The 25,717-nt window shown below is 42.2% G+C and overlaps 1 protein-coding gene across 3 annotated transcripts in view; it reads right to left on the reverse strand.

Moving 5' to 3' along the window:
* Positions 1–13,747: 13,747 nt before the first annotated feature.
* DERA (deoxyribose-phosphate aldolase) overlaps positions 13,748–25,717 on the reverse strand; it is a 57,341-nt gene continuing 45,371 nt past the window's right edge. For all 3 annotated transcript variants that reach the window (XM_055712520.1, XM_027807664.2, XM_027807663.2), the window contains exons 7-9: positions 21,833–21,945; positions 17,987–18,136; positions 13,748–16,219 (exon numbers count right to left, since the gene is read on the reverse strand). In XM_055712520.1, coding sequence (XP_055568495.1) covers positions 16,163–16,219; positions 17,987–18,136; positions 21,833–21,945 — 320 coding nt within the window. In that variant the 3' untranslated portion in view covers positions 13,748–16,162. The remainder of the gene's footprint in view (positions 16,220–17,986; positions 18,137–21,832; positions 21,946–25,717) is intronic.

Genomic DNA, 25,717 nt, shown 5'->3' on the forward strand with positions numbered 1-25,717 from the left:
TTTGCTCCACTTCCTATGGAATATGCTCCCTTCCCAGATGGGGAGCTCCTCTGGAATAGAAATAAGTAATGATAGTGTGACTACTTGAAAGCCACATAGAGAGAGGGAGGAAAGAGATGCTATTCACTTTGGCAGTACAAATAAAGTGAGAGCTTTCTTTCTACAGGCGTGTGTGGGAAGGGCAACAACAGAGCAATTACATGGTGGGTGGGAAAGGGGATTTTGTCACTTTGGCAGTGCTGACAGACAGAAATAAACTGCTTCTAGGGGGATAGCAGGGTAAGAACTTGCACATCAAGAGCATAAGCAGAATTAAAATGGGCCCTTAAGGGGATTTATTGAGGGCTGTGGTGTGGTGTTTTTTTTTTTTAAAGTGCCTAAGGCCCATACTATTTCATTGTGTGCAAGCCAAGAATCAGGAGTGGGGAGAAAGAGTGAGCAAGTTGCATCCAAACTAGTAAGAAACAGTTCTGATTGCAAGAATATGATTGCAACCCTTATGCAGCCCTGACAGATGTGGAAGAACAGCAAGTTCAGTGTGTAGGGCCAGCAAGGGAAGGAGTTGTGGTCAAGAAGACAGCATGGAAGAAACCACCTCCCCTTTTCAAAGCAATAATGGAGTCCCTTTCCTATTTCTTGTGCATAAAACGATGTCACATATTGGTCACAGTGTCCGGAGAGGTGTAACACTGCCTTAGGGCACATGACACATTGCCAGGATTTGAACTAGTGTGAACTGAGACGCATGGGCACTTGAATTCCCTCTGTCTGTGACAGACTTTTTCAGCAGGTGCGATTGTGCTACTCTTTTTCTTGGTTTCCCTGGCATTCCATATTACTCATACAAAGGCAGAAGGCAAAGTCTGCTCCAGTTCAACTGGAAGAGGGGAATGAAGCACAGCTGCTCTGTACCCTTCTTGCTGTTGTGCTGTTGGCCTTCTGCAGGAAATAAGTAATATTACTAACATGGGTTAGAATAATGATTCTGATCACGGGGGTCATTTTACGTCATGATTTTTTCTCTCAAAAAGAAAACTAGTGATTTCCAGCAATATAGTTCGACATGGACAGATGTAATGCAATAATTCTGAATTGGAAATAGCAGACTGCTGCAAAAGGAATGTAAGAAATATCATATATGGAATACATAGGGATATGTTTGGGCACCACAGGTTTGTTCTACCCATCTCTATCCCTTATGTCCACCTCAGTGGGACCCTTCTGATACAGTGAATCCAGCAACTTCCCTCACCCTTTCCTTTCCAGAAGAAGTGACGGAGGGGATGTCAACCTTCTCGTCCAGTGCTGAGTGCTGCGAAGGGCTGGGTAGTGGCGTTTCCCTTTACACATAAAACATGCACTGCTATTTCATGGACCCTAGGTTTTGCCTGAGTTGCCAACAACCAAATTTGAGAGTCTCATCATTTAGCCGTGCCAAGACTGGGCAAGTCATTATACTCACTTGGTGCAGTGTTGCTTGTAACAGCAGGCTGTGCTGCCATGCAGTGCGCTACAGCTAAAAGCGAGTAAGCCTGCCTTCAGCAAGACAGCCTAGAGATTTTTTAGGTGGCAGATGATTGGTGATGTCACATAAAATTGACAGCTCTTCAGACAAAAGGAAGAAGCTTGACTTAATGAGTGCTATGGGTGGGTGTATAAGCAAAGATTTTTCTAAGAATTATCACTACCTGGGAAAGGCAATTTTCAGCTGAATTGACATTCCAGTAATTAAGGGCCAACGTAGAGAATCTTGGTCATTATAACTATTTAAATTTCCAAATTGCTTAGTTAAGAATTGCTTATGGTTGAACTGCTACTGACAGCTCCATCACTTTCTATTCTCCCCTAGCTTGATTGGCAAATTGATGAGGTCTGTACCACGCAGCCACGGCTCTATCTTGGTGCCAAAAATCACTACCTGGCACAGAACAGTGAGTAGCAACTACGGTCAGATCAAATCACGATGAATCCAAGCTTTATGTTTGCTTCTTGATCGTGAATATACATGTTAAAGGGGTCACTGGGTGGCATGTTCTTGAAAACCATGGTGTAGGATGTCATCATATTTTAGTTATTTAAATTTCCTTTATCAGTGTATGCTTTTTATTGGACTAGTTGGAATCCATATTGCTGGGCTAATACCGAGCTTAATTTTTTTCTGGCTTTTTTCCTCTGTGTTGACAGTTTTGGGTAGACAATGCTTTTCAAATGGCAAATGTTATTTTGTGGTCATAGGAACTTTCTTCCAGAGAGATGGGTAAAAGAAACATCTGGAGCTTTGGAGGAGTTTGCATTATGTCTTGAAGCAACTTCCCTAATTTTGAAAGTGAACTGTTACATGTTCTGTCTGCCAGTTGTTTTAATTCTCTTGTCATACCAAAGTCAAACAGACTGAGAGAGACAAACCATATTTTTATTTTAACAATTTAGAAGACTTTGTGCATTATTCTGCAAGAATGGAGACACTGGATCTCTTTTAGCTTTAGCATGTTGGCCTCCTTTTCTCCCTGCAAAAATGTATTAACTTATCATGTACTTTGTTCTACTGACTTAGAGAGATGATTTTATTTTTTTTAATCCCTCTTCCTCTCTACTGTCACTTTTGATTCACAGTTGCTAAGCGTTGCAAAAGCTCACCAGAGGGACACTCTTACAGTGTGATTTGCAAACTTTGAAATAACACCCACCAGCAGAAGCACCATATGCTACGAAGTTGCACAGTAAACTGACAGCAGTATTTCATTTATAATTTGAATTTCCAAAAATGTCAGCATTTTTCACATCAACAAATGCCTCAGCTTGCAGTGCATGACTCCTCTGAGTGGACATTAGTTTATGCCAATTCTGCTTAAATTTCTACACACTTTATTAATGACAGCCACATTAAAATCAATTCATTTTTATGATGGTAACTTGTGGTATTGAGACAAAATAAATCTGTGAATTTTCTGAATGTGTAGCTAAGTCGCATACTATACAAATGTGTGTGGTTTACGGCATGTGGACTTTGTGGCTCTCTGTAACATTGATAATTCAGTGCACCCTTTTTGATAATAAAATAAAGTACCAAGGAATAGTTTTTTAATCAATCAAAGGCAAACTTCACATAAAACACAAGCTGTTCCCTTCGTGGTTAATTTTCATCCAGCTGCACTTAAGTACAACAGAGCCAGCAGAGAAAACTACTTGGCAACACTTCCTAATTAGGGGACGTTAATTACAGCTAAATACTATACAATTTCTATGTTATAAGAGTTCATCTAAATCAATGTTATTATGGTACTAAAGGAATTAATAATGATTTCATACTTAGAAGCTGTTGCCAAACTACCCATTAGTTCAGAGTTTAAAATGACTTTACAATGAAATCTCTAAATCTGCATTACATAAAACACTGGAGCGTTCACAGACAATCACACATGGCACTTCTATTGTGTATTAATAACTGTGCCTGATGGCATCCCGTTTTCATGCTGGAGTGTTGATGGGGTGGGTGAGAGAGAGGGAGGAAAAGGCCCTGAGGGATAAGGCATGCATCCTTACAAACTGCGAAAGTGAGATCTCTCTCTGAGGATGGAGACCAGTCCTTCCACTGGGAGATCTGACGGGGGTGCCATGGGGCAGGGGCAGGCAGACCCACCAACAGCACCACAGATACGGCATACGTGAGCAGTTCAGATGCTAATGCTGAAATAGTAAACTGGGGGGGCATAGGGGTCGTGTGGTGGGATCACAGCCCCTCCGTTCACTGAGGAACATGGCTTGCTCCCAGGCCACCATTTCAGACGTGCCCTGCCACCTAGAATGTCAAACTTGTTATGGAGCCGATGATACATGCTAAAAGGTCCTTCACAGCATCTACTCATATTCTTGTTTTAAATACAACACAATGACTAAATTACTTTTTGTTGCATCTTGCATTTCTAGCAGCATCTGCCTTGTTAAAATTATGGCTTAGCATTTCTTAATCAATCCAAATTAGAAAAAAATGGAGAAACAATAACCTACTGTGCAGATGGAGAACTTCTCTCAGGTTATTTCTTATTAAACAGGGTTGTCCACAAGTGCCTATTACTGTCATAGAAGCCACTGCTTAGCAGCATTGTCAATAAAATGGGATGAGAGACCAAGACCAGTCTAGATGCACAGAGCAAACTGACACCTGGTCTGTACAGTGGCGGGGAAGCTACTGAGGTGTCAGTCTGCGGTGCCTCAGCACAGGCTTTGCAGGGAGAGAGTCTGAACGGCTCAAAGCCCTCTTTGTGCCCACTCAACCTGAGACAGCTCCAGTCCCCCCAGCTCCCCTTAGCACCATGTGTACAGCTGACAGCACTCGCCCTGTGCTGCAAGAGCTCGTTGGTCTTCTCCCCCACCCAGAGTTGTTGCTACCCTGGAAAACAGCTGTACCCTTCATTTCCAGTATCTTCCTTAATGTCCAGCTCCTTTTTATCTCATTCCGCCCCTTTTGTTTAATGTGGTGAACAAGGTATGGTACATGCAGACATACCTGCGGGGGGGGGGGAGGCGCGGCGGGGGGGAGGTTCTTTACAACTTTATTGGTTTATTTCTGAGAAACGGACAGAGAAAGATTAGTGTTGTTGTAGGGAAAAGAAGCTCAATTCATATGTTGTAAAGCAAATCAGGATCAAAGCTGTTTATTGATTTATTAATGACGCGTAATTAACTGGCAATCAGTGAACTATACATCCAGGGTCAATATCAGCAACACAACAGATAAAATGCAATACAAGATGCTTACAAAATGTAAATAAACACTTGAAAATTCAAGAAAGGGCTTCCATAAGTAGTCCCACCTTTAACACCACAGCTTCCCACCACATTCACCCCGGGTGGGGGCGAGGAGGGATCCCACAAGGCCACACATGCCCGCCTGCAGTGCCGGTCCCCACGTTGTGCCCTGGATTATCAGTCCACGCACGGCACCCCTGGGGAGGAGGCACTGCCTAGCCTGGATGGAGATGGGGACACGAGTGGGTCTAGGTGAGTGTGGGCCCACAAAAAGGGTGAAAGAACCTTGCAGGAATTTAAAGCCTGACAAAGGAAAAGCACTTTTGGCAAATACACACAGAATTTTAAAAGACAGCTCCTCATCTGCTGGCTTTGAAGAGCTGACCTCCAACCAAGTTATGAAAGTTGTTTTGGTGCGCTGCCCCAGGATGGGAACATCAGAAAGATCAGTAGATAGATGCAAAATTAACCCTTTCTAAGAAGTCAGATGTGGGAACATGCAGAGAAAATATGTTATATCAATACAGGTATTCACAAACACCTAAAGAAGATGGGCAACACTGGGAGACCTGAAAGCTTTAACTGAAACAATCCCCCAAGCAAACTAAAGTTTTGTTCCATCTGTGACAGAAGCAGTAATGATCAGACAGGTTTGCTCATCCAAATGTATCGAAAGCAGCTGGCCCTGCTGAGTACATGTGCATGGCACCCCATGCGGGACACCCCAGTGCCACCCCAGGAAAACAAGAGGCACAATGCCAGCCACCTGAAGGCATGCCCAAAGTAGAAACCAGGAAGGCTGCAACGCTGCAGGTAGGTTTATGTCCTGGCCCAGGGCATCACTGGCTTGGGGCAGAATTAACTCTTGTGCCTGTATCTTGTATCTAAAGATACCCACACATCATCGTTGCTATTCTTTGGATAGGTAACAGAGTACTCTGCCTGCAAACCACAATCTTTTGCCTTTCTGTTTATAGTGAAAGCACTTTTTAAGAAAACATATCTATATTAGTACTAAAATTGTATTTTGGTGAAACATTTACTAATATTTACACTAGAAGTACACTAACAGATAGTGCTGCATCTTTTTATGTATGGAGCAAAAGGTTGACTTGCAACAGACTGCTATTTTGGTAAGAATACCTTCTGCTTAGGAACTATTCTTAAGTTTATTTTTCAAGCGTTATTCCAAATCCATGTTATAAAATGTTTATACATGCACTTAGGAGCATGGTTATGGCATAGTTGTAAAAGAAAAAAAAACACACCCCACCCCACAACTGGTGTCTTTTTGCATACTTAAAATGTCAGAACGGATTTGCAGCTTCTCTCACCCTCGGGCCGTGCAAAGCTAACCCTTACAACCAGGGGGGGCTGCCACAGTGCCCCTATGCCCCCCAGGACCCAGCACACTCCCGTGGCGCTCACCTCCACACCATGCACAGTCACAGGTAGCCCATGATATCCGGAGGGAAGCAGAGTGGGTCTGTCACCTTAAGGATGTGAAAGGAGATGTTCCTGTGACAATAAAAGCACTCCTAAGTGCATCTCCAATCATAAATCATTTTCAAAATTGCTCCTGGCTTTTTAATTTCTTTCATTTGGAGGATTTATAGCACGCTGACATGCCAGAATGTTTATTCCATGGGCTGCCCATCACGTGGTGCCCCCTTGGCAAGGTACCAGGCTCTGGTCTGCGTTAATCTAAACCTCTGCAATGATCATCTGCAGTTTCTAATAAATGACTGATAACTCTGTGTGTAACTCTTGCAGTGATTAAAGTTAACATCAGCACAGAGTGCAGGCTGTTTCAGCCATTTTTTGACAGCTATTTGCCATTCTTCCTTTTTAGTATTGCCATCACTGAAACAAAAAGCTTCTTGTTTGAAAATTATTTATGGAGTGTTGCAGAGCTTTATAAGATTTTCATACACCACTCTGTGAGCTGGTATCCTTTTGGATTAGAGTGTACTCTCAATTTCAGGCCATGGATGAGAACAACTTGATTTCTTTTCATAGTTTGCAGCTCCAGAAATGTCCATGAATATGTATCGCGTCTTTTGACACTCCTTTGCGCCAGCTTTTGGGGAAGGCTGTGCAGAATCACAGCAGTTAAAGGCCGAGTGGACCCATTAGACCATCCAGCCCGTCTGTCTCCCTGCACAGGCTTGCACTTTCTGAGCTTAGGTGTCTCGTACTTGGTCAGGTCCCAGCTGAGGGGCTCCAGTTGCTTCCCCAGTGGGGTGCCAAGCAGTCTTGCCTAACTATTTGCAGAAAGACTTGTTGGTACTCACCTGAGATTTTCCAATTGTTATTTTTGCCTGGTGTACCTGATACAAACCCAGTATTTTGTATCAAACCATTCTCCTCCATTGCTGGAATTCACATTTACCTCCATCAACATGCTATTGTCTGTTTGCATTGGTGATATGCAAGGGCACTAGCCAGGAACCGCAACACATCGCAGTAAGGGCTGTGTGAAAACAAAACACACAAAAAAATCAATCCCTGCCTCAAGGAGTTAATTGCTTAGATGAATTAACATTACAACATGCATGACAAGACACAAGGAATAAAAGCTGAGGTCTGGGGGGTGAAGCATTTCACAGTCACAAAATACAAAGTACCAAGGTTGCCCATGCCACTGTATCTCAAACTTTGTAAATTCCGCTTTCAGTGACAGTGTTGTTCCCTGGTCCGTCTGTCTCTCTCTCTTCCAGCCATTCCAAAAATTAAGCTCATGGATGGCAGATTAGGCCTGTGAACTGTTTTCCTTGGATCTCAGTATTCGCCTCCTGATGAGGCACCATGTTTCTGGCAGGTTCGCTCCCACTCTTCTTGCCTGGATCACCTCATTCTTGCTGTGCAGCTCCCAGTTCTTGCTTCTGGTCTTATGAACCATCACCCCCCGCCCTATCTCCCCGCGCCCACTTTCCTACCACTTTCCCTGCTCACACTGGCACCCCTCGTTTCCTTTCTTTCTCTAACCCATGACAGTGTCTTTCTCCCTGTCTAGTCTAGCTTTTGCCTGCGGGTGGAATCAGACTCCCTGCTGGCACCACCGGCTGTACTGCCGTCAGGGAAGGCAGGTGATGAGGACTGGGACCATTCTCCCCCTTGCCGCAGGTTCGCGCTTTGAAATGTGGGGGTTTCACAGAGCTCAACTGCCACAGTTTCTAGGTGTGGGCTGAAAACCCCCAGCCCACTCTGTATTTTTATTTAGCTTTATTTTCTGACTCTTTTTTTCAGAAGTTCAGCTGAGGAAGACATTTACCTAGAAAATTTCAGCCCAAGCAATTAGCTCGCCAACGCCACAATTGGAGCATAATGGAAAATATAACGTTTATGACTCCTGTGTTAGAGTCTCTAACTTCTGCCTAGAATAAGCGCAGTTTCTAAGGAAGGTTTTAAAGCTGTACTTGTGCTTTGCTCATGCACTTCACTACTCTTCCCTGGAAACATACCCTATTGACCAATTACGCTGTGTTCAAACACACAAGCAGCAATTAACTTACTCATCTGCCTCACCTGTCACACATGTATTTAAAATTCTGCCTTAGCGTCTCGGCGTTTCTTAATCTCATCAGCAAAACCCAAAGCACTGATGTATTCTGAGGCACTGCACTTTTTTTTTCTCTCCGTGTGTTGCATCAGTTTTACACCCCATTGAGTTCAGGAGAGCTATACAGCAGGAAATTAGGCCCAAAGTACATATACAGGTTTAAATCCATTTCTAAAACACTGTAACACACTGCTCTGCAGCCCTCTAATGGAGAAAATGGCAGACACGTTCAGCAAAATGAAATGGAATTAACACTTAACAAAGAAATTTTCCCTGGAGGAGGCAGCTCTGAAAAGTGGACAGATATTTTCCCGTAGTTGAAGCGACTTTTATTTATGCATTTATTTGTTTATTCAGAGCAGAAGGTCATGAGTTTTTGGTGAGGAGTGGGGAGGGGGTGTGTGTGAATGAAATGAGATTAGAGGGAAAAGCTCGGGTGAAATCTCCTGGAGACCACAGCCTCCCCACCTTCACTGGGGAAGCCGTTATTGCTGGGGACATCCCTTCTTCCCTGCTGTGTCTCTGAGAGACAGTCTGTGGGCAGGGGTGGTGTGTGTCCAGCGAGCAGCCATTAGCACCCAGTGATCCTCTAGGAAAATGTTACGTATTGCTAATAGCATCTCCTTTGGCTGAAGCCTAACACAATACCTGTAACAAGCAGGGTACTCTCCCATGGTGCTACCGCAGCCGTTTCACCCTGACTGGCTGCTCCTTCCTCTCTGGCAAATCCTAAACCAGCATAATGCCAAGCTGTTCCTGCTCATCACTGGTTCTCGTTAGGAGGGCTCTGCATTGGAATCTTGCCTGGCATTTTCAGGACAAGCTTAAAAAAAGTTCAGCTTTGCCTTCAGCGTGCTAGGGATACCTTTTAGGAAGCCTTTTACTTGTCTCAGCTGCCTCCTTAGCTTAAGTGTCTTAAAGAAATAGCAGTTGTGGGAATTTGCTCGAGATAAGGGTAGGGAAAAGTTATGATATTTTTCTCAGACACTGTAGGAATGTACCTGCTCTGGATCTACTAGAACAACCTACTGAGTTACTCAAGTACGTTGGACATTCACACTGTCACAGTAGCCAAAGACATCTGTCATTTCTGACTTCCTGTAAGCTGAGGCATTACCCACACAGCTGTGCCTTTAAAAAAAAAAACAAACTGTTCCCACACTCAGGAATAAAGGAGGAAACGATATAAAGATTATTCTCATTTCATCAGCTAATCTGAACAAGCTAAACGACCCAAGCCAACTCTCCAAGAAACGTGGTGGTTCCCAGTCCAGCCTCAGCACATCTTCAAGGTATTTATTTAAAGCTCCTTGAGCTTTAAACAAGTGCAGGGCCGGACACTTCTCAGACCATGAATTTCTAGGAGCCATTCTGAAGCACCGTTAGCAGAAGAGACGTGAGATTACACTGTTTTAGAGCGGCACTGGTATTTTTGCAAGTACTTGCCATCTCCAAGGATGGGTGCAGTCCGGCTGCCATGTGGGGGAAAATATGTGTTTGTGTAGATCTCACTCTGCTGTCATCAAACACTGAAAGAGCCTGTTTAAAAGTGCTGAAGAAACTAGAATGAAGTCCCTGGTGCCCAGATCTATAGTTAGAGGGGCGTCACTGGATGATGTGATCCTACCAGATTGCAGGGTTTATTTTTTTACATTGAAGGACTTGTCAACCCTGAAGGGACTAAGGGAGGAAGAATGGAGAGGATGAAACCACCTGGATGAGCAGCACTGCAGGTTTAAAGCTCCAAGTCCCAGTGCTCGGTGTACGCAGTGCATCTGTTTAACATTCTTGCTGCTTCTGGGCTTCACCCTGAGAATTGCTCCAGCACCACGCACCGCAGAGCATCCCCGCTGCGCTCACATTAGGCTTCTCTTAGTGTTCAGAAGAAAACAACAAAAGTTCCCCTTTTCCTTTACAGCTCTTTCACTTTCCATCTAATGAAGGTGGAATATAAAATGTTGAAGGAAAAAGCAGTTTTCTCCCTACAGTAGAATTTCCTTTTCAGTTATTTTTAATCTGACATCTGTTTTAACATGCAGTCACACACTACATTTATTTTAATTTTTTCCCTCCCTTGTGTTTTATTATTTACCTCCTGTTCCAAAGAGATCACAAAAGATTACACTTCTGTGAAGCAGTAACAGCAGTGGCAACGATCTCTTACTTCTCACAACTTCTCTTTTTACCCCTCTGTTTTTCCTTTATCTACATCTTCCTGTCACTGCCCTCCCAGAGGTCTCGTTACAGTTGCTATCAGATGGGGTGATGGCATTCACAGGTTCTTTTGGTTTTTTTTGAATTGGACAGATTTGTGCTAACTAGAACACAAAGCACTTCTTGTTCAGAGCTGGATAGACATACTTCGCTCTGGTTCAATTCATGACTTTAAATAACTTAAGAGTGAGAAATCACGCTCTGGGTCAGCTGGTGCCTGCACTTTGAAGAAAGCCCAAGACTCTGCTGAAGGCAGCAGAAAGCAGGCAATGCTGAGATGTGCCAGCCTTCAGCCAGCCTTCTGGCATGACGCTGGCTGAATGTTTCTTTTCCCCTGGAAATGAAGATAACAACTTTAATCAACTTATGTGTAATTAAATTAAATCATGGAGAATATGCTTTCTCCAGCTTCTCCTCAGAAGTTGGTTGCTTGGGTCTGAGCACTAGGGCGGAAAAAAAACCCAAAACCATTCTCGATGGACTGGTCATCGCTACAGACGGTTTTAGCACCTTGCACCCCCAGAGCAGGCTCTCAGGCAGTAAGAGCACAGGCTGGTGCAGCCGGCAGGCACGATGGTCAGCCTTGGCAGGCGCCTCCACCAGCCCACTTGCTCTCCAGGTTGTGACAGTGGCGGAGACCCCTAACCCGCAGGGGTACCAAACCAGCCTTGTCACTGGCCTTGGCCCAGACGAAGGAAGTGAACTGGTTGGCTGGTTTGCTTGTTGGCTTGCATGTTATCACTAATAAACAGGTGAGAACTCATATAAGTCTTTGAATAAAACCAGAGCTTGTGCTATTATTGAAATGGAAAAATGAGCTCATAAAGTTTCCCCTTGTTTTTCTGGGCAAACCACCATCCATTCTGGGCCTTAGTTTTATACAAGACTACCGTGGAGAGATGATGCAAATCTCCACCAGCTGAGCCTGCAAAGCTCTTTCCTCTACTCCTCCCACAGAGAAAGCAAAACTTGAAAAAACAAGTGTAGTCGATTCCAGTATGGCTTCCTCAGTTTGTTAACATTTTTTAAAACATCCTTTGTATTCATCTCAGCTAAGGAAGCAATTCTGAATTGATGCTTTTACAATTCATTGTTTTCAAACACTCCCTGTGATCTTGGAGATCTGAAACTTATGCCTCAAGAAAGCTTTGCCTCCAGAAGACCCAGTTTTCTGCAGCTTCCAACAATTAGCAATCCACAAGATGTCCCCAGTGCTCAGAACAGACATGCTTAAAATCACTAGACTCATCAGGAATGGCTAGAGCATCTTCTTGGCACTTCTTCATTGCGTCAATGTTAAATTTCATTAAAGGATATTGAAACAACTTTGTCACACTTTCTCTTGGTAAGGGGTTACTGTAGGTCCTCACAGAAGGGGAAGGATCTGTCAATTGTCTGGAACCGAGGAAAGGTCTCTACTGTATAGCTGGTTGGAACCTGGTAGTCTCCTCTTGCTTTTAGGGAGTGCAAGGACTGCAAACTTTCTCGATGTTTCTTTCTTTTTAAGGCTTATAACCCCAATTCAGCACAGTTCTGGCTTTCTGGGATTTTTAATAAAAATGGTTAATCAGTAATTTTACCTATGGTGACTTTGCATATTAGGAATACCCTTATCCTTGGTTGCCCTATTAAATAATGACTGACCAGATGGACAATTCTGTCTTTCTCTCCTGGGCAGGTTACATCTAATTAAAAGCAATTCCCTCCTTCTACCCCTACTGCACACTATACATATCATCCAGATGTCAGCTCTAGTAATTTCAGCAAAAGCTCACCAAGATTTAGATAAAACTTGCTATTGTTGTTTTGTGTTTTTTCCCCCCAGGGGAGGCAGAGAGCCAAAGTTCCAACTGAGCAAAATAAAATTAAAAGTAGATCAGTTTTTTCTGTCTCAGCAGCATGTGCTAGGGTATGTAATGTATGTTCCCTGCTTCACAAAGGAAATGAAAGAACGAACTTATACAACTGATGAAATAAAGATATCAAAGTATTACTTGCCCCAGTTGATATGTACACTTCACATATAATTACTATTTAATAACTTTGTTTCCTAAAAAACAGGAAAAAAGCTTACCCTCTCTCCCAATTCCCTCTTCTTGTAAATAAACTGATGCAGAATCTTCTAGATTTGCAGTTTCTGCTTGACTTTCTTCTTGAATTTATTCTCTTCTTTGCAAAGTAATGTGGCCTACAAAATGAAGCTATTTAAAATCCTAAATGACTAAGTGTTACAAAAATAATAAATTAGTATACAAGACTGACTTGCACAAAACATAAGTTATACTCTGAAACATATTTAGATGGGAGCACATAATTGCCTGTTCCTTTTCTAATGGCCTGAAGCACAACACAAAATCTGAACTTTTCCCAAAGTCTATGCAGTGATGGAGCGCTGCCCCCGCCCTGGTTCCCGACTGGGTTCAGGTCCCCATCGCCTTTCATGAGTTGTCTGCAGGACTGACAACCAGCTGCAGCAACCTCGAAAAATCACAACCGCCCCATCACCACAGAACTAAATAGCAGCAAACAGCCATCAGCGACAGGAAAGATAGAAGACAGTGGAAGTGCTGGTCAAGGGGAAGGGCAGCAAGCCTAGGAGACCACACTGCAGGCACTTCCAGTTCCCTGTGGGTGGGGGTGTAGGTCCTGTCACACCAGCCTCCCACCTAAGCTTAAAATGCATGTTAGTCCCTCTACCTCACATTCTTCGCTCTCAACTGGCTCGGTACTGGAATAAGACCAGCAACTGCTCTGGCCCTGCTCAGCCTCCCCCCACCCATGGCAGGGGTGCAGGAGCCCCACTTCAGCTCAGCCCACAGCCCTCAGCGGCTCCCTGAGCTATGCTGCAGAAGTGATGGTCTCCAGCTGTGCCTCCACCTCTGGGATGGACCTCAGACCTGCACTGTCGGTAGCTATCTCCTGGATGGGCCCCTTGGACATGCCTTGTCACATGTCTCCAGCCCAGTCCCTGCTGCTCCTGATGGGACCCCTAGCCCAGGTTCATCCCCTTGCATTGCCTAGGACTGTCAACAGACCAATACCTGGCTGGTACCAGCAGCTTCTGGGGGGGGCGGAGGGGAGAGACAAGGCTCTGGGTCACGTTGGGGGTCCACAACCACAGACAATATGAATACAGCGCACTTGAGTGAAAGAGAAGTTAAAGATAACCAGTCACTCTAACACTGAGCCTTCTGCTTATTCCTTGAAAAAACCCCACCCCAAAACCAGCATCATCTTTATTTGGATGTGTTTACAGATTGTTACCTTTACATTTTTTCTTACACACACACACACTCCCCACCCCACCCCCCAAATTAAAGGTTTCAATGGAAAAAATATTTAAATTACTTTCCAGTCCAGCTTCTCCTAAAACACTGGTTGGCTTGGAGTTGCACAGTATTTCACATCGGTGTGTTCGCAATGTTTCTGGGAAAGGGAAGCAGCACCGCCTTGTAGTTCCCATAAAATCCTCCATCCACATGGCTTTCCAGGAAAAGGAACCTCTCCCTCTGCAAATGGAGCCTGTTCCGTCTGAAGCAAAGTAACCAGCAGCAGGCCACGTGCACATCAACATGAAGGGAGCCATTGACAAAAATATAAACAATTCCTCCTGGCAAGTTAATTAATCGACATGCAGCTCCCATGGAAACAGTGAGGCTGTTCTCAGAGGCCCTCACATTAAATAGTTAGGTGGCAAAGTTGGACCTTCATTGATTTTAAGGAACTACACAGGGTCCTTCACCTAGAAATGAAAGCATCTCCCAAAAATAGCTTCTAGCTTCGCCTTAAAGGTCCAAAAGACAACCAACCACAAAGTGTACTTTGCAAGTGAAGTAAATATTTCTGTTGTGAACGTATTGAAATGCACTCCAACATTTTTACGGCTATAGCTGAAGAGCAGCAAAACCCAGTGCATGGCTGCTGGGAGGGCATGGCAGAGGGTCACCCTGGCAAGCACCTGGTAGGAGCTGACTGCACACAACAGGCTCTGTATTTCTGAAAGCTCAGCAGCAGAATTTTCCTCTAAATATGCAAAGAGCCAATGGATTCTTCCTTCAAGAAACTGGCAGTGAAATCAAAAGGAGTACCCATGGCAAAAAAGGCCACTTTCCAGGAAAACAGATGTGTGGATAATACAGCCACAGCTCAGCTTCATTTTCTGTGGTGAGACCTAAGCCAGAAAAAGGCTGAGCCTTGGATTAACTACTTCCTGGGAAATTAAGGCCTATTTTTAGTTCTGAGCACTGCATATAAGATTTTGATTTCTGTATATGTTTTTTCTCTGATATTTTTTTTCTCCTGTTCAACTTTCCTATCTGTCCAAGGTGTTCTGTCGAGCACTAGTGATTCAGGTGGTATAACCAGATAAATAACTGAGTTATTATCTTTATGAAGCACAGATCTCTCTGTAATGAATTTAACTTGTGGCTTGATTTACAGCAAAATCCTCCTCTTACTTCCCCGATGAGACCTACTTAAGTCAGTGAGACTAGTCAAGATGATAAGATAATTAAGTTTTTAGTACAACTCTGGTTAGTGAGCAGAATGCAGTTCTGAAGTAATGAATCTACTAGCTCTGGTCTGATATTCAAAAGGTGATTATGATTTCGGTATTGTTCTTAATGTGCTCTGAGAAAAGTACTTTTTACATTAAAGCTGTACCCCCTGTATAGGACACAATTCAAATCACCTTTTAAATCAAAGAATTGCTTTCAGAATGGCAAAGTTGAAGTTCAACCAGCATAACAGTGACACCTGCAAACTGACAGTCAAACCCCCCTACATTAAAATGGAAAGATTTGCATGAATGTGTTTTAAAATGACAGGAGACAGGAATGGGAGCTTCTAAGCAAGTTAGACTAAAATTTTAAGAGTGAAATGCCTAAAAATAGGTCCCTGAATGCATAGTTAGGCACCTATGTAGAGGCTGCTTGATTTTCAGTTGTTCTGATCACCCAGAGCTCCCATTAACTTCAGGAGCAACTGTGGATACTCAGCTGTTCTAGAAATCAAGCCACCTTTATTCAAGGGTCTAAATATGGATGTCTGTGCCCAAGTTTGGGGGAAAAAAAGACACACAAAAAAAAAGGCGGGGTTTTTTTTGCTACAGAGACATTTTATAAAAGAAAGTAATAGTCAATTTTCATTTTCTCAGATTACAATGCCTGAAACCGAATCAACATAACAATTAACAGTGCAACACATCTATAGTAGATTTTGTCTAAGGTGAATGGAAAGCTATTCCAAGATCTATAGCTCTTAATTAGCAATCTGAAACATTCCATAGATATTTCATACTCTGCGACTGCAAAGTGTTACCAGGCCACCTAAATCTTTTTCATAGTATTTCAGTGTTGCCATTAATAAGCTTTTCAGGCTGGTCTGAGGAAGACTTTGCAAGATTAACTTTGCAAATCTGTAAGTATTAACTATTTAACTATTTTAGAATTACCATTTTTTCTGCTTTTGGATCAAGTACAACCAGCAGACTTGAGCATATTTTTAAATACTATAAAATATGAAGAAGGGAGAATTAGGCCTTTAATTCTATCCTATGCACTTGCTTGTCAGAAGACTTGTGAATGCTGTATGCTTAAAGACCTCTTTTGTAAAAGTAATCTTGAGTTGATTTTGTGTCTAAGCCATTGCCAGGTCATGCTGAAGTGCATAAGAGCCAGTCACATGATAGAAAATCTGCAAGAAAAAAGAAAATTTATGATGGAATTATATATGACTATAAATCTGAAAGTGTCAAGAAAGTAACAAATTAAAGTGATGCCAGATGAAGATGATGGATATCTGTTTGTGTGTGTGTGCATAAAATATGATGTAATATACCTTTACATACTTGTTTATAGGATCTGAACTAAGGGCTCTTGCTGCTCTGCTTGTGAAAAAAAAGAAAAAAGCAAAGATTCTTGCTGCTTTTAACTAAGCTTTCAAAAAGAGCCAGGTAGAAGACAATGCTTTACTCTTATTGTAATCTCATTTTGATGCTTTCAGTATTATTTTGTGATATTCAAAGTATCCAAAATTGCTTATGCTTTTATATGGCTCATTTCAAACTAATCTTTTAACTGTATTGTCTTGGAGGTGAGGGAGTGTTCTCTCCATTTTCTGTGTTTGTTTGGTTTTTTTTAATACCTATCTGTTTTATTGATTATAATGATTGGGACATTTTATTTTACGTGCTTTTAGATGGCACAGTATAGCAGAGCTTTGGTCATGACTGGGGCTTTTGTGCGATCCCTGTCAGATAAAATGATGCTACCCTTAGGAAATCGGAAAAAACTGTGTGACACAATCACTGGCTGTGTTGTAAGACACAGCAGTGACAGCAGTGGAAACAAGAAAGTTCATGCTGCTTTGTCATAACCAGAGACATGATTTTAGGTCAAGAGTGAGGCAGAGGTAGTCTGGCAGTGAAGAAAGCCAATATCATTCTCATTGCAGGAGTGAGCCAGGGGTTTTCAACAGTCATGAATATTCACCTGACATCTCTCAGCTGTTCTGTATTTCTTCAGACATGTCCTTTTTTCAGTTGCTAGGGAAGGTGGGAAGAGGGAACAGACTGACACTTTTTTTTTCTCCCCCAAATCCACTACATCTCATGTTCTCCCACCAGCAGCAACAGCACAAGGACTCTCAGACCATTTTCTTGGTTAAAGCTAGCATCACCTCATCTCCTGGGTTTAATGAACACAGGAGTGAAGTCCAGCAGCCCTAATGGTTTAGTACTTCCTATGACACTGCACTGTTCTCAGCTATGCTGTACCCTTCAGGGCTGATACTCTGTGCCAGTGAGGCAGGTCATGGGTAGTGAGGTCAGAACCCTTCTTCCCACCAGGAACTACACATAGCCACTGCACCTCATACACTAATTTGTCTGCCAGCGAACACAGTGACCAGCCTGCACAATAATAAAATCAATTAGAAAAATGAGGCTTTGTAGAATGCAATTGCTTTTCTTCCCCAGGAAATAATCAATATGTAAAACCTACTCTATATCAAGCAGTACCATATGTAGCATGAGATGTGACTTTCTCCAAAGCATGGAAATGTATTGCGAACAGTTGGGGCACAGTGGTACAAAGGGTCTGTGAGATATTTTGAGGGTCAGCTGAACTGGCAGCAGCCAGGAGTGCAGGGGAGTGCACTGCCATGTATTTGCAAAAGACTCCATATATATGCAAACTGAGCCTCTTTGCTCACTGCATTGCAAAGCTGGCCCAGGCACTTGCCAGCTGGTGGAATATGACAGTCCCAAATGTCTGTAAATGACAGGCCAAATTTAAAGAAACACTGGGCTGGAAGTGAACCTATCATTAATAATTAGTTATATGTATGTTCTATTATCTTTTAAACAGCACCAAAAAGAATATTCTGCAAAAACAGTAGGCCAGCACATTTAGAAAGACTACTTTTTCTCTCCACCAAGCTGGAAACTGTTAAACAACTAACCTGTCTCTCAATGTCTTCCAGCAAACTACTGGCACCCAGGCGAAAGAGCTCTGGTGTTAGCCATTCCACTCCCAGTTCCTCCTTCACCAGCATAAGCCAAGTAATAGCTTCTTTTGCTGTCCGAATGCCCCCAGCAGGTTTAAATCCAACCTTTATATAGGAAAAAAGAAGTGCAACACACATTTTCATTCATCAGTAACCCTAGAAGAGCAATCAGCATTTGTACACCTGCAGTCTCTAAGTGCCTGTGGTGTACGTAACAACTCTGCTCGGTATGTATCTGACTGCAAACAGTATAAACTCTGGACTAGCGCTGAGAGCTATCAAGCCACAGCCATCACTGCGAAAGATAACATTTTCATCACGAGGGACAGCAACTGAGGGAGTAATGCTTTCTTTGACCCCAGTGCACTTTCTCAGGAGCTGGGCTTGAGGTCTAATGGGAGTACTTTGCCTGTAGTGCTGAGGGATTCAGGCAGAACCTGGGATGCCTGTGTATCACCTACTGCCCACGTCACAAACTAATTCCAAATATATAACAACAAATATACGTGCAATAACATAACACTAAACGTGCTGAAATAAAGCACATGAGCCAGCCAACTCATGTGGAGAGCAGTGAGAGATGGTTGTACATTATAAAACCCCTGTGCACTACAGTTATACATGACTGGGCTGCATATTCAAACCTATCAGTGGTTTAATTTTTACTAAAATTTTCTAAATGAGACTTAAATTAGGTCTGTCTTTACCATAAATTGAAAGTTTTGTGTTTCACAGGAACTGCAAAACTTGTCTCCCAATACATTCTGGATATGCTTTCAGACACTTGACGTGACATATGTCTCATACACGGTCAGGTGAAATGCCACATATGCAGAGGCATACATGCCAAGAAGAACCTATCTTTGAGGTGAAGCATGCCTTGAATGCCATGATCAACCTGCAGTGCAGAGCCAGCACGGAGGTGACTTGGCATGTATGCCTCATGCCAGTCTTTTGGTTACGTGCCATTTAAACACATCTCATTCTGACGCAGAGCTTGTGACATGCAGCTATCAAACCCCGTACAAAACAATTTGTCACCTGCATTAGCCGAAATGTTGGCCTGCAGCAGATTACTGAACTCTTCAAAAACAAGAATTAGGAATACTTTTCTGCACTAAAAAAAAAATAAAAATCTGAATGATCTGTACTGTAGCGCACAGTGATTCCTTCTACATTTCCCTCTGCCACAAACCTTTAGCTTGGGTACTCCTTCCCATCAGCCTCCTTCTGCAAGAATTATCGTTCTGATTTCCGTGTATATGTTCCTGAAACCTCACTGTATTGAGGATTTCTTTGTGCCTTATGGATATAACAGTAGAACCAAAAGCATCTGTTTTTAAATCGTTTGGTCATTTTTTTTTTATAGTGATCTCAGGACAAACGAACACAGAATAAATCCTTCTCTCATAATGAAGCATTGTGATAACAGCATGTTTCCAATAAGATTATAAAGAACAATAACAGGAAAAGCTTGATAAATCCAAAACATGAACACTGTTTTTTGTGGATGGATGGGTGCACGAGTGTATGCATACATCTGTTAACACTAGATTTTCAAAAGGAATTTAATACACAGCAACTGGAAAAGCATCTTCTAGACAATAAATTAAAATAGTGGGAATGTGTTTTCCCTCAGGAAGAGAAATTCTAATGAAATTCAAATTTAGATTTCTTCCTAGAAATATTACAGCTCTTTTGAGATAATCTGTGGCAAAAACAAGTAAAATAGAGTTAATAAGAGAATTAAAAACATCATGCAGAATTCCTTCTCCTTTTAGCAAATTCGGAAAGCTCTTTTCTTTGCAAAAAAGCTGACAAAGACAAGCCTGTCCTCTCCTCCATTTACCCGCTTTCCAAATGGCACATCTGACTGCCATAAAAACGCAAAAAGGAAGGGGGGTTGGAATTTAATTCAAGAGCTGTACAAAGTCCAGCTACCACTTTCCTGCTGTTTCACAGCATTTCATTATTTTGCTTAATAAGTTCATCTCCTCAAGAATTTTCTCTTCACCTTATATTATTAAAAGTAATAAGTTTTTCTGGATTGGGGGTTTTCCCAACAGAAAAACCAATTTATGTATGTCTTTCAATAATGACAGGAAAAGATTATTTCCCATTATATTGCACACTTTTCATATCACCACCACAGCTTATCATTCAATAAATGTTACTCTGCAACTTGTTCCTTTCCTCGAAGAAGTTTAATTTCTGTATTAACCTGTTTTTCCCAGCCAACGCCTTGCCAGAAAGCATCCCTACAGCAGCAAAATTAGTTTGTTAAAGAAACCATTTAGAAATCTCTTGTCACTGATAATATTGTCTTCAGTTAATAAAATCACATAAAGTCAGTTTACATCTAATTCACTGACACACACATGCACACAGACATAACCACTCATTCTTAATAACACATTTTATACCATGAATGCATCCTTTTAAAGAAAAAGGTGAATTCAACATTTATATCCAATTATAGGTACAAAGCTGTGTTAATGCAGCAGAGCCCAAGCTCTGGCACACAGCTGCTGTGAGCAGCACAGGCACTGAGGTGAGTCGCGTGGTCCCAGGGATATGGCTCAGGCTGGCAGGAGTGAGGATGCTCCCTCAGAAGCAAGACGATGGGAGCTGCTTGAGTTGAGTGGCAGAGAGAGATGCAGGCTGGGGAACGGAGGAGTGAGGACAGCCCAGGGATCCACACTGGCCTCATCTAGATGACTACAGAGAGCAGATGGACACGTCTACCCTGTTGTCGTGTGCTCCTCAAACTCCAACAGCCCCTGAAGCCACCTGAGCCCATATCCCACTTCTCATCCCATGTCCTAACATCATACCTTGAAAGGCCACCTGCAGAAGGGACAGAAAGGTGAGGTGGAGAGGACAGAAGGGTGACCCAGAAATGGGGAGAGGGTCTCAGCTAGGGATACAGTTTCCTTCCCTGAGGCTGCAGGCGAGGACAAAGCCCTCTGCTGAACACCAGCACCAGATCTAACTGGCAGCCCCCACTTGCCTGTGGATAAAGGAGGCGAGAGGTGACTTAAGCGTTCCTGTATAACCTCCTCCTGTCTCATTGCTTCAGTGCAAGGATGGATGCACAGAGAGTTCATCACTGGCTCTGCCCTATGGTTCCTGCTGCTCTTTGCTTTCACTGACCTCACTTGACAGTGGTTTGACACAAAAATGTTCTGTAACAGAACATAATGTTCTTCCAGGCCCTGTCCCTTCCTCCCTCCCTCCCTCCCAAACAACAGGATCCAACTGGATATGCCTTCTTGTCCCCTTGGAAAGCCCCTCTGGCGAGGGAGGAAAGGGCAGAATTTATCCCTTGGGTTGCCAGAAAAAAATTTAAAAAAAACAGTTGTGTACACTGGACAGACTCTTGATGGCTATAAATTTATATAGCTCCGCAGAGGTTTGTGGGAGTACACTAGTCACGGTCAGCTCAAGATTTGCCCTGTTATTAATGGAGATGAACATTTAAATACCTTAAATGGTGAAACAAAACAAATCCAAATGCAGCAAGGGATGCATCAAATTTCATGAACTTTTAAGGAATGAAGTGACACTTATTCAAGGAAGGAAAGCCAAAAGTGTTTTGTTGGCTTTTGGGGGTTTTTTAAGTATACAAATATTAGCAAATCCAATGAGGCATACAAGAGAGAAGTCCCATTACCTATTGCTCATATAGCCATGGAAGCTAATCTATGTGGATTTATATGTACTGCATTTTGAAGCGATTACACTTTCATTTCTTTCTGAGTGAGCGTGTTTGGTTAATTTTTATAAGATAGTGAGAATTACCTTGTTGCCAGTTTGCCAGTAGAATTCTCTAATGGCTCTCATCATAACTACTCCGACTGGAAAGGTTGCATTTTCCACCTCCTTTCCTGTAGATGTCTTTATAAAATCAGAACCTGTAAGGAAGTAAAAAGCTTTATTGTAGTTTTAGAACAAGAAGCACTCTGCATATACATAGTTCACTCCCTCCAAAGATGTTCTTATTCTTCACAACAATTAGGAAGCATTCCTTTACACGTACGTCCCTGTGGTGTCGGTGCTAACCTTGCTCTGGTTGAGGCTAGAGCAGGATGATACCCATCTGGTTTCAGAGAAAGTCAGACATCCCAGCAGCTAAAGGAACATCCCAACTCTTAGTTCTTTGCTTTAGCTATTAGACCAACAATGTCTTCAGGTCAGTCCAACATAATATATGTTCCTGTATGGACACTCAATAAGTATGTATATATACATGAATAGGAATGTGTCTGATTAACCACAACAACGGGGATTATTTCCTCCAAGCAAATTTTGCACATAAATCAAAATTTTATTATTTCCACATGGATCTTTCTAAACAGAAACAATTTTCTTTTTTTTTTAATTGAATTTTACTCTATTTAGTCTCATATTTGACAGCCTACTATTGTATCTCCCACAGCTGTTTGAAGTGAAAGAAATCCCACGTGTACTTACAAAACCAGCTGTGGCATACCATAAACTAAGGTAAATCCCCCTTCTCATGCATTTTGCTGTTGTAACATTGCAAATTACTCTACTTAAAAGCCATGGTCCAATATAATGCAGTAACAAGGTCAAAACATCCGTATTATTTAAGGAAGGAGAGTTAGCCTTGGCTTATTTTTTTTTTCCTGGTTTCTCACTTGTGAATGATAATATCCGCTGCCTGTTCTGAATACCTGTGTCGTGCTCTTGTGCATTCTTGCTGTTCCAGGTTAGCTTAAAATGAATCCTGTAGAACAATGTAACAAAAAAGCTAAGAAACTAACCAAAAAATTTGCTTTGCAGTGTATGATCCTGCACTGACACAATACAATGACAAAACTTCTTTAATTGCATTAGGGCGCACTTCATCCCAGGGAACCCACTTAGAAAAGGTGTACTGTGGGATCATTAATTATCAAAAGTAATCGGGAGAAGAAGAGGAATAATTCAAACATCGTGTAGTAGTGCATCATCCACTTAAGTCAATTGGAACTGCATCTGCTTCCACTTCAAATTTGGCTTAGGGTCCGTTTTCTCTCTTATTTGAATGATGATGCCTCTACAACATCCCCTAGAGTAAGCAAGGAAAGTTTCACTACTGGCTCAAACTAAAGAGTTGCCTAGATTACATTTTGACAGTGTGCTGTGGCACACTCCAGAGACCCATCTTCCTGATGACACAGTCGATTGGCATACAGCGAGGTCTCAGCCTGGTGGAAAGTTAAGACAAAGCCAGGCATGTTTCTGTGCCTTGTGGTTTAAACATAACCGAATGGTATCGCTAGCATCACGTCTTGTAAGACCACGGTTTTCTCCTAGGCACTGACTAGGCACCCACTGGTAATTAAATTGCACCCTCCCGCAACAATTCCCATTCTAAAAAGAAACAGTTATTTGTGAAAAAAGTTCTAACTCCAGAGAAAGTGCAACGTGCAAGAGAGGCAATTAATAGTTGATTGAGCTTTGCAAAGAATGGAGCACATAGGAGAGACAATTGAGTTACATATTTCAGCTACTCCCTTCCAGAGAGACACTATGGACATCTGATAGTCATATTAAAACAAGTAACAGTGGAAGTGAAACTTCAACATCACCAAATTGTATTTTTAATTTCCCTTTCAAAATGTAGCACTTAAAGTCCTTCAGTGCGATACTTTTCATTTTTTCTAGTATAAGGTAAGTCAAAGCTTTTATAAGTCTTATAATTACAAGTCTCTATGGTACAGTTTCATTAAAAACTTTCATTAAACAACAGCTGCCCTTGTATATGGTCTTCTAATCAATTTGGTCAAACAGAATGACTTCTAATCAGCTGTTGATAAAAATAGAAGATGAAATTTTAATTCTAATAGATTAACCACAAACTCAAGATAGTCTTCAAAATCCATCTAGCTCTATTCTCCAGTGGATTTAACGACTATTCAGCAACTCATTACTAAATAGAACAAGATGAACATTTTCCAGTTCATTAAAGAAATGTACTATGTATTTTTGCATTGTCCTCATGATTCGTTACAGGGAGTCTTAATTACAAGATAATGGATAATGGTTATTAAATGCAGACTCCAGTAATGAAGCTCTATTCATTTGCGAGCCTCAGAGACTGCAAAGAGGGGAAAATAAAATTACTAGCTTCAAAAGATTAACGGATCAAATTATTATTCAATTTTGAAAATCTCATTCAGACTTCATAGAAACAAGAAGAGATTAAAAACTAGTATTAGTACAAAAGTAGTGCATTTATATATTTATTTTTATATAATATCTTAAGGCTATTACCAGAATAATCAGCTTTAGATGTGATTATTAGACAAACATACAGCCAATTTAGTAGCATCCTCTAACAATGAAAACAATAAATTTTTATTTCCTGAACAAATTCTATTTATGACACAAGAGCCTGCCAGCGGGACTGCATGCAGCCTCTCGCAGAAGACAGAAGACGCATGTTAGCAGGGAGCACCACAATGGAAGGTGCTATTAATGTTTAGATTTCAGGAATGAAAAGAGGGATTTAAAAACTGACCACTACCATAAAAAGCACCTCATTAAGTTGAATTTACGCCAACCGTGTAAGGGAGTTTCACCAAGTTTATTTCTTATTCAGATTTTCAAAAACAAGACTAAGGAATGAACTTCAGCAGGAGTTTCATCTGGAAACAGGTGATGATTTACAAACCGAGTTTTATCACCCATCTTATCATCTTCCTACAAATGTATACACCCAAAAAATCAAGTTGTAAGGTTAAAATACATGCTGGATGGCTTTCCTTTTCCATAGAGTAGGTTACATGATTCAATGAAACATTAAAACAAAGACTTCAAAAAAATAGTTCTTCAGGGTAGATTTGTAGGCTCAGTGAGCCTGGAAAATGTGCTGCTCGCTACTCTCTTCCAATGTGTAACCACAACAGTGCGCTGCCTTGAAAGGCAGCAACTCATGTAAGACTCATTGAATCAGTCCAGAGTGGCGACATCAAAGCCTTTTTGAAACACAGCAGCATCACGCGCCCACTTCAGGTGGGCTGGCTGCCAACCTAGTAACCCACCTGTGTGTGATACACTACAGCATCACAGCCTGACACGCACAAACCCCATCAGCTTGCTTTAACCAGAGATGGAAATCTGAATAAACCTCAAGAAACGTGAACAGTGCCACAGTCTCTGTTTTGAGAGGCTCTCTCTGGCTGAGAGCAACCGAGCTCTCAGTGTCATCAGCAGCCAGACCACCTGGGCTGCAGTCACACATCTTGTGAAATCAGGTAGAGTATTTTAAGATATTAAATGCCCTCTTCCCTTGCACTCTCACCCCCTACACACAAACGACCCTCAGCCACTGCAATCCACCAAGGACCACTCAGAATAACCCAGGTGAAGGTGCGCATGCTAAAAAGAAAATCAGTGCCTTCACAGCGCGTATACCTAAAGGTCAAGATGAAGTCCATTACATCATTTCTGTTTTAGATACTCACACAGCCTTACTTGTGGTAGCACCTGAGCACAGGTGTAAAGCTTGAAGTATACAGAAGATGAGTGACTTGCCCGAGGCCTCTCAGCAAGCATTTGGCAGGGCAGGGATTGAACGTCCTGGTTCCTGAAGGCCAGAAGAGCCTGGCCTGCCGCTCTGCTATCCCCTCTATCATCTCAAAATGCTACAAAGCTTCCCAGTCCACGTAACATTGA

Source organism: Falco cherrug, chromosome 5, assembly GCF_023634085.1.
Source record: "Falco cherrug isolate bFalChe1 chromosome 5, bFalChe1.pri, whole genome shotgun sequence".
Lineage (NCBI taxonomy): Eukaryota > Metazoa > Chordata > Aves > Falconiformes > Falconidae > Falco > Falco cherrug.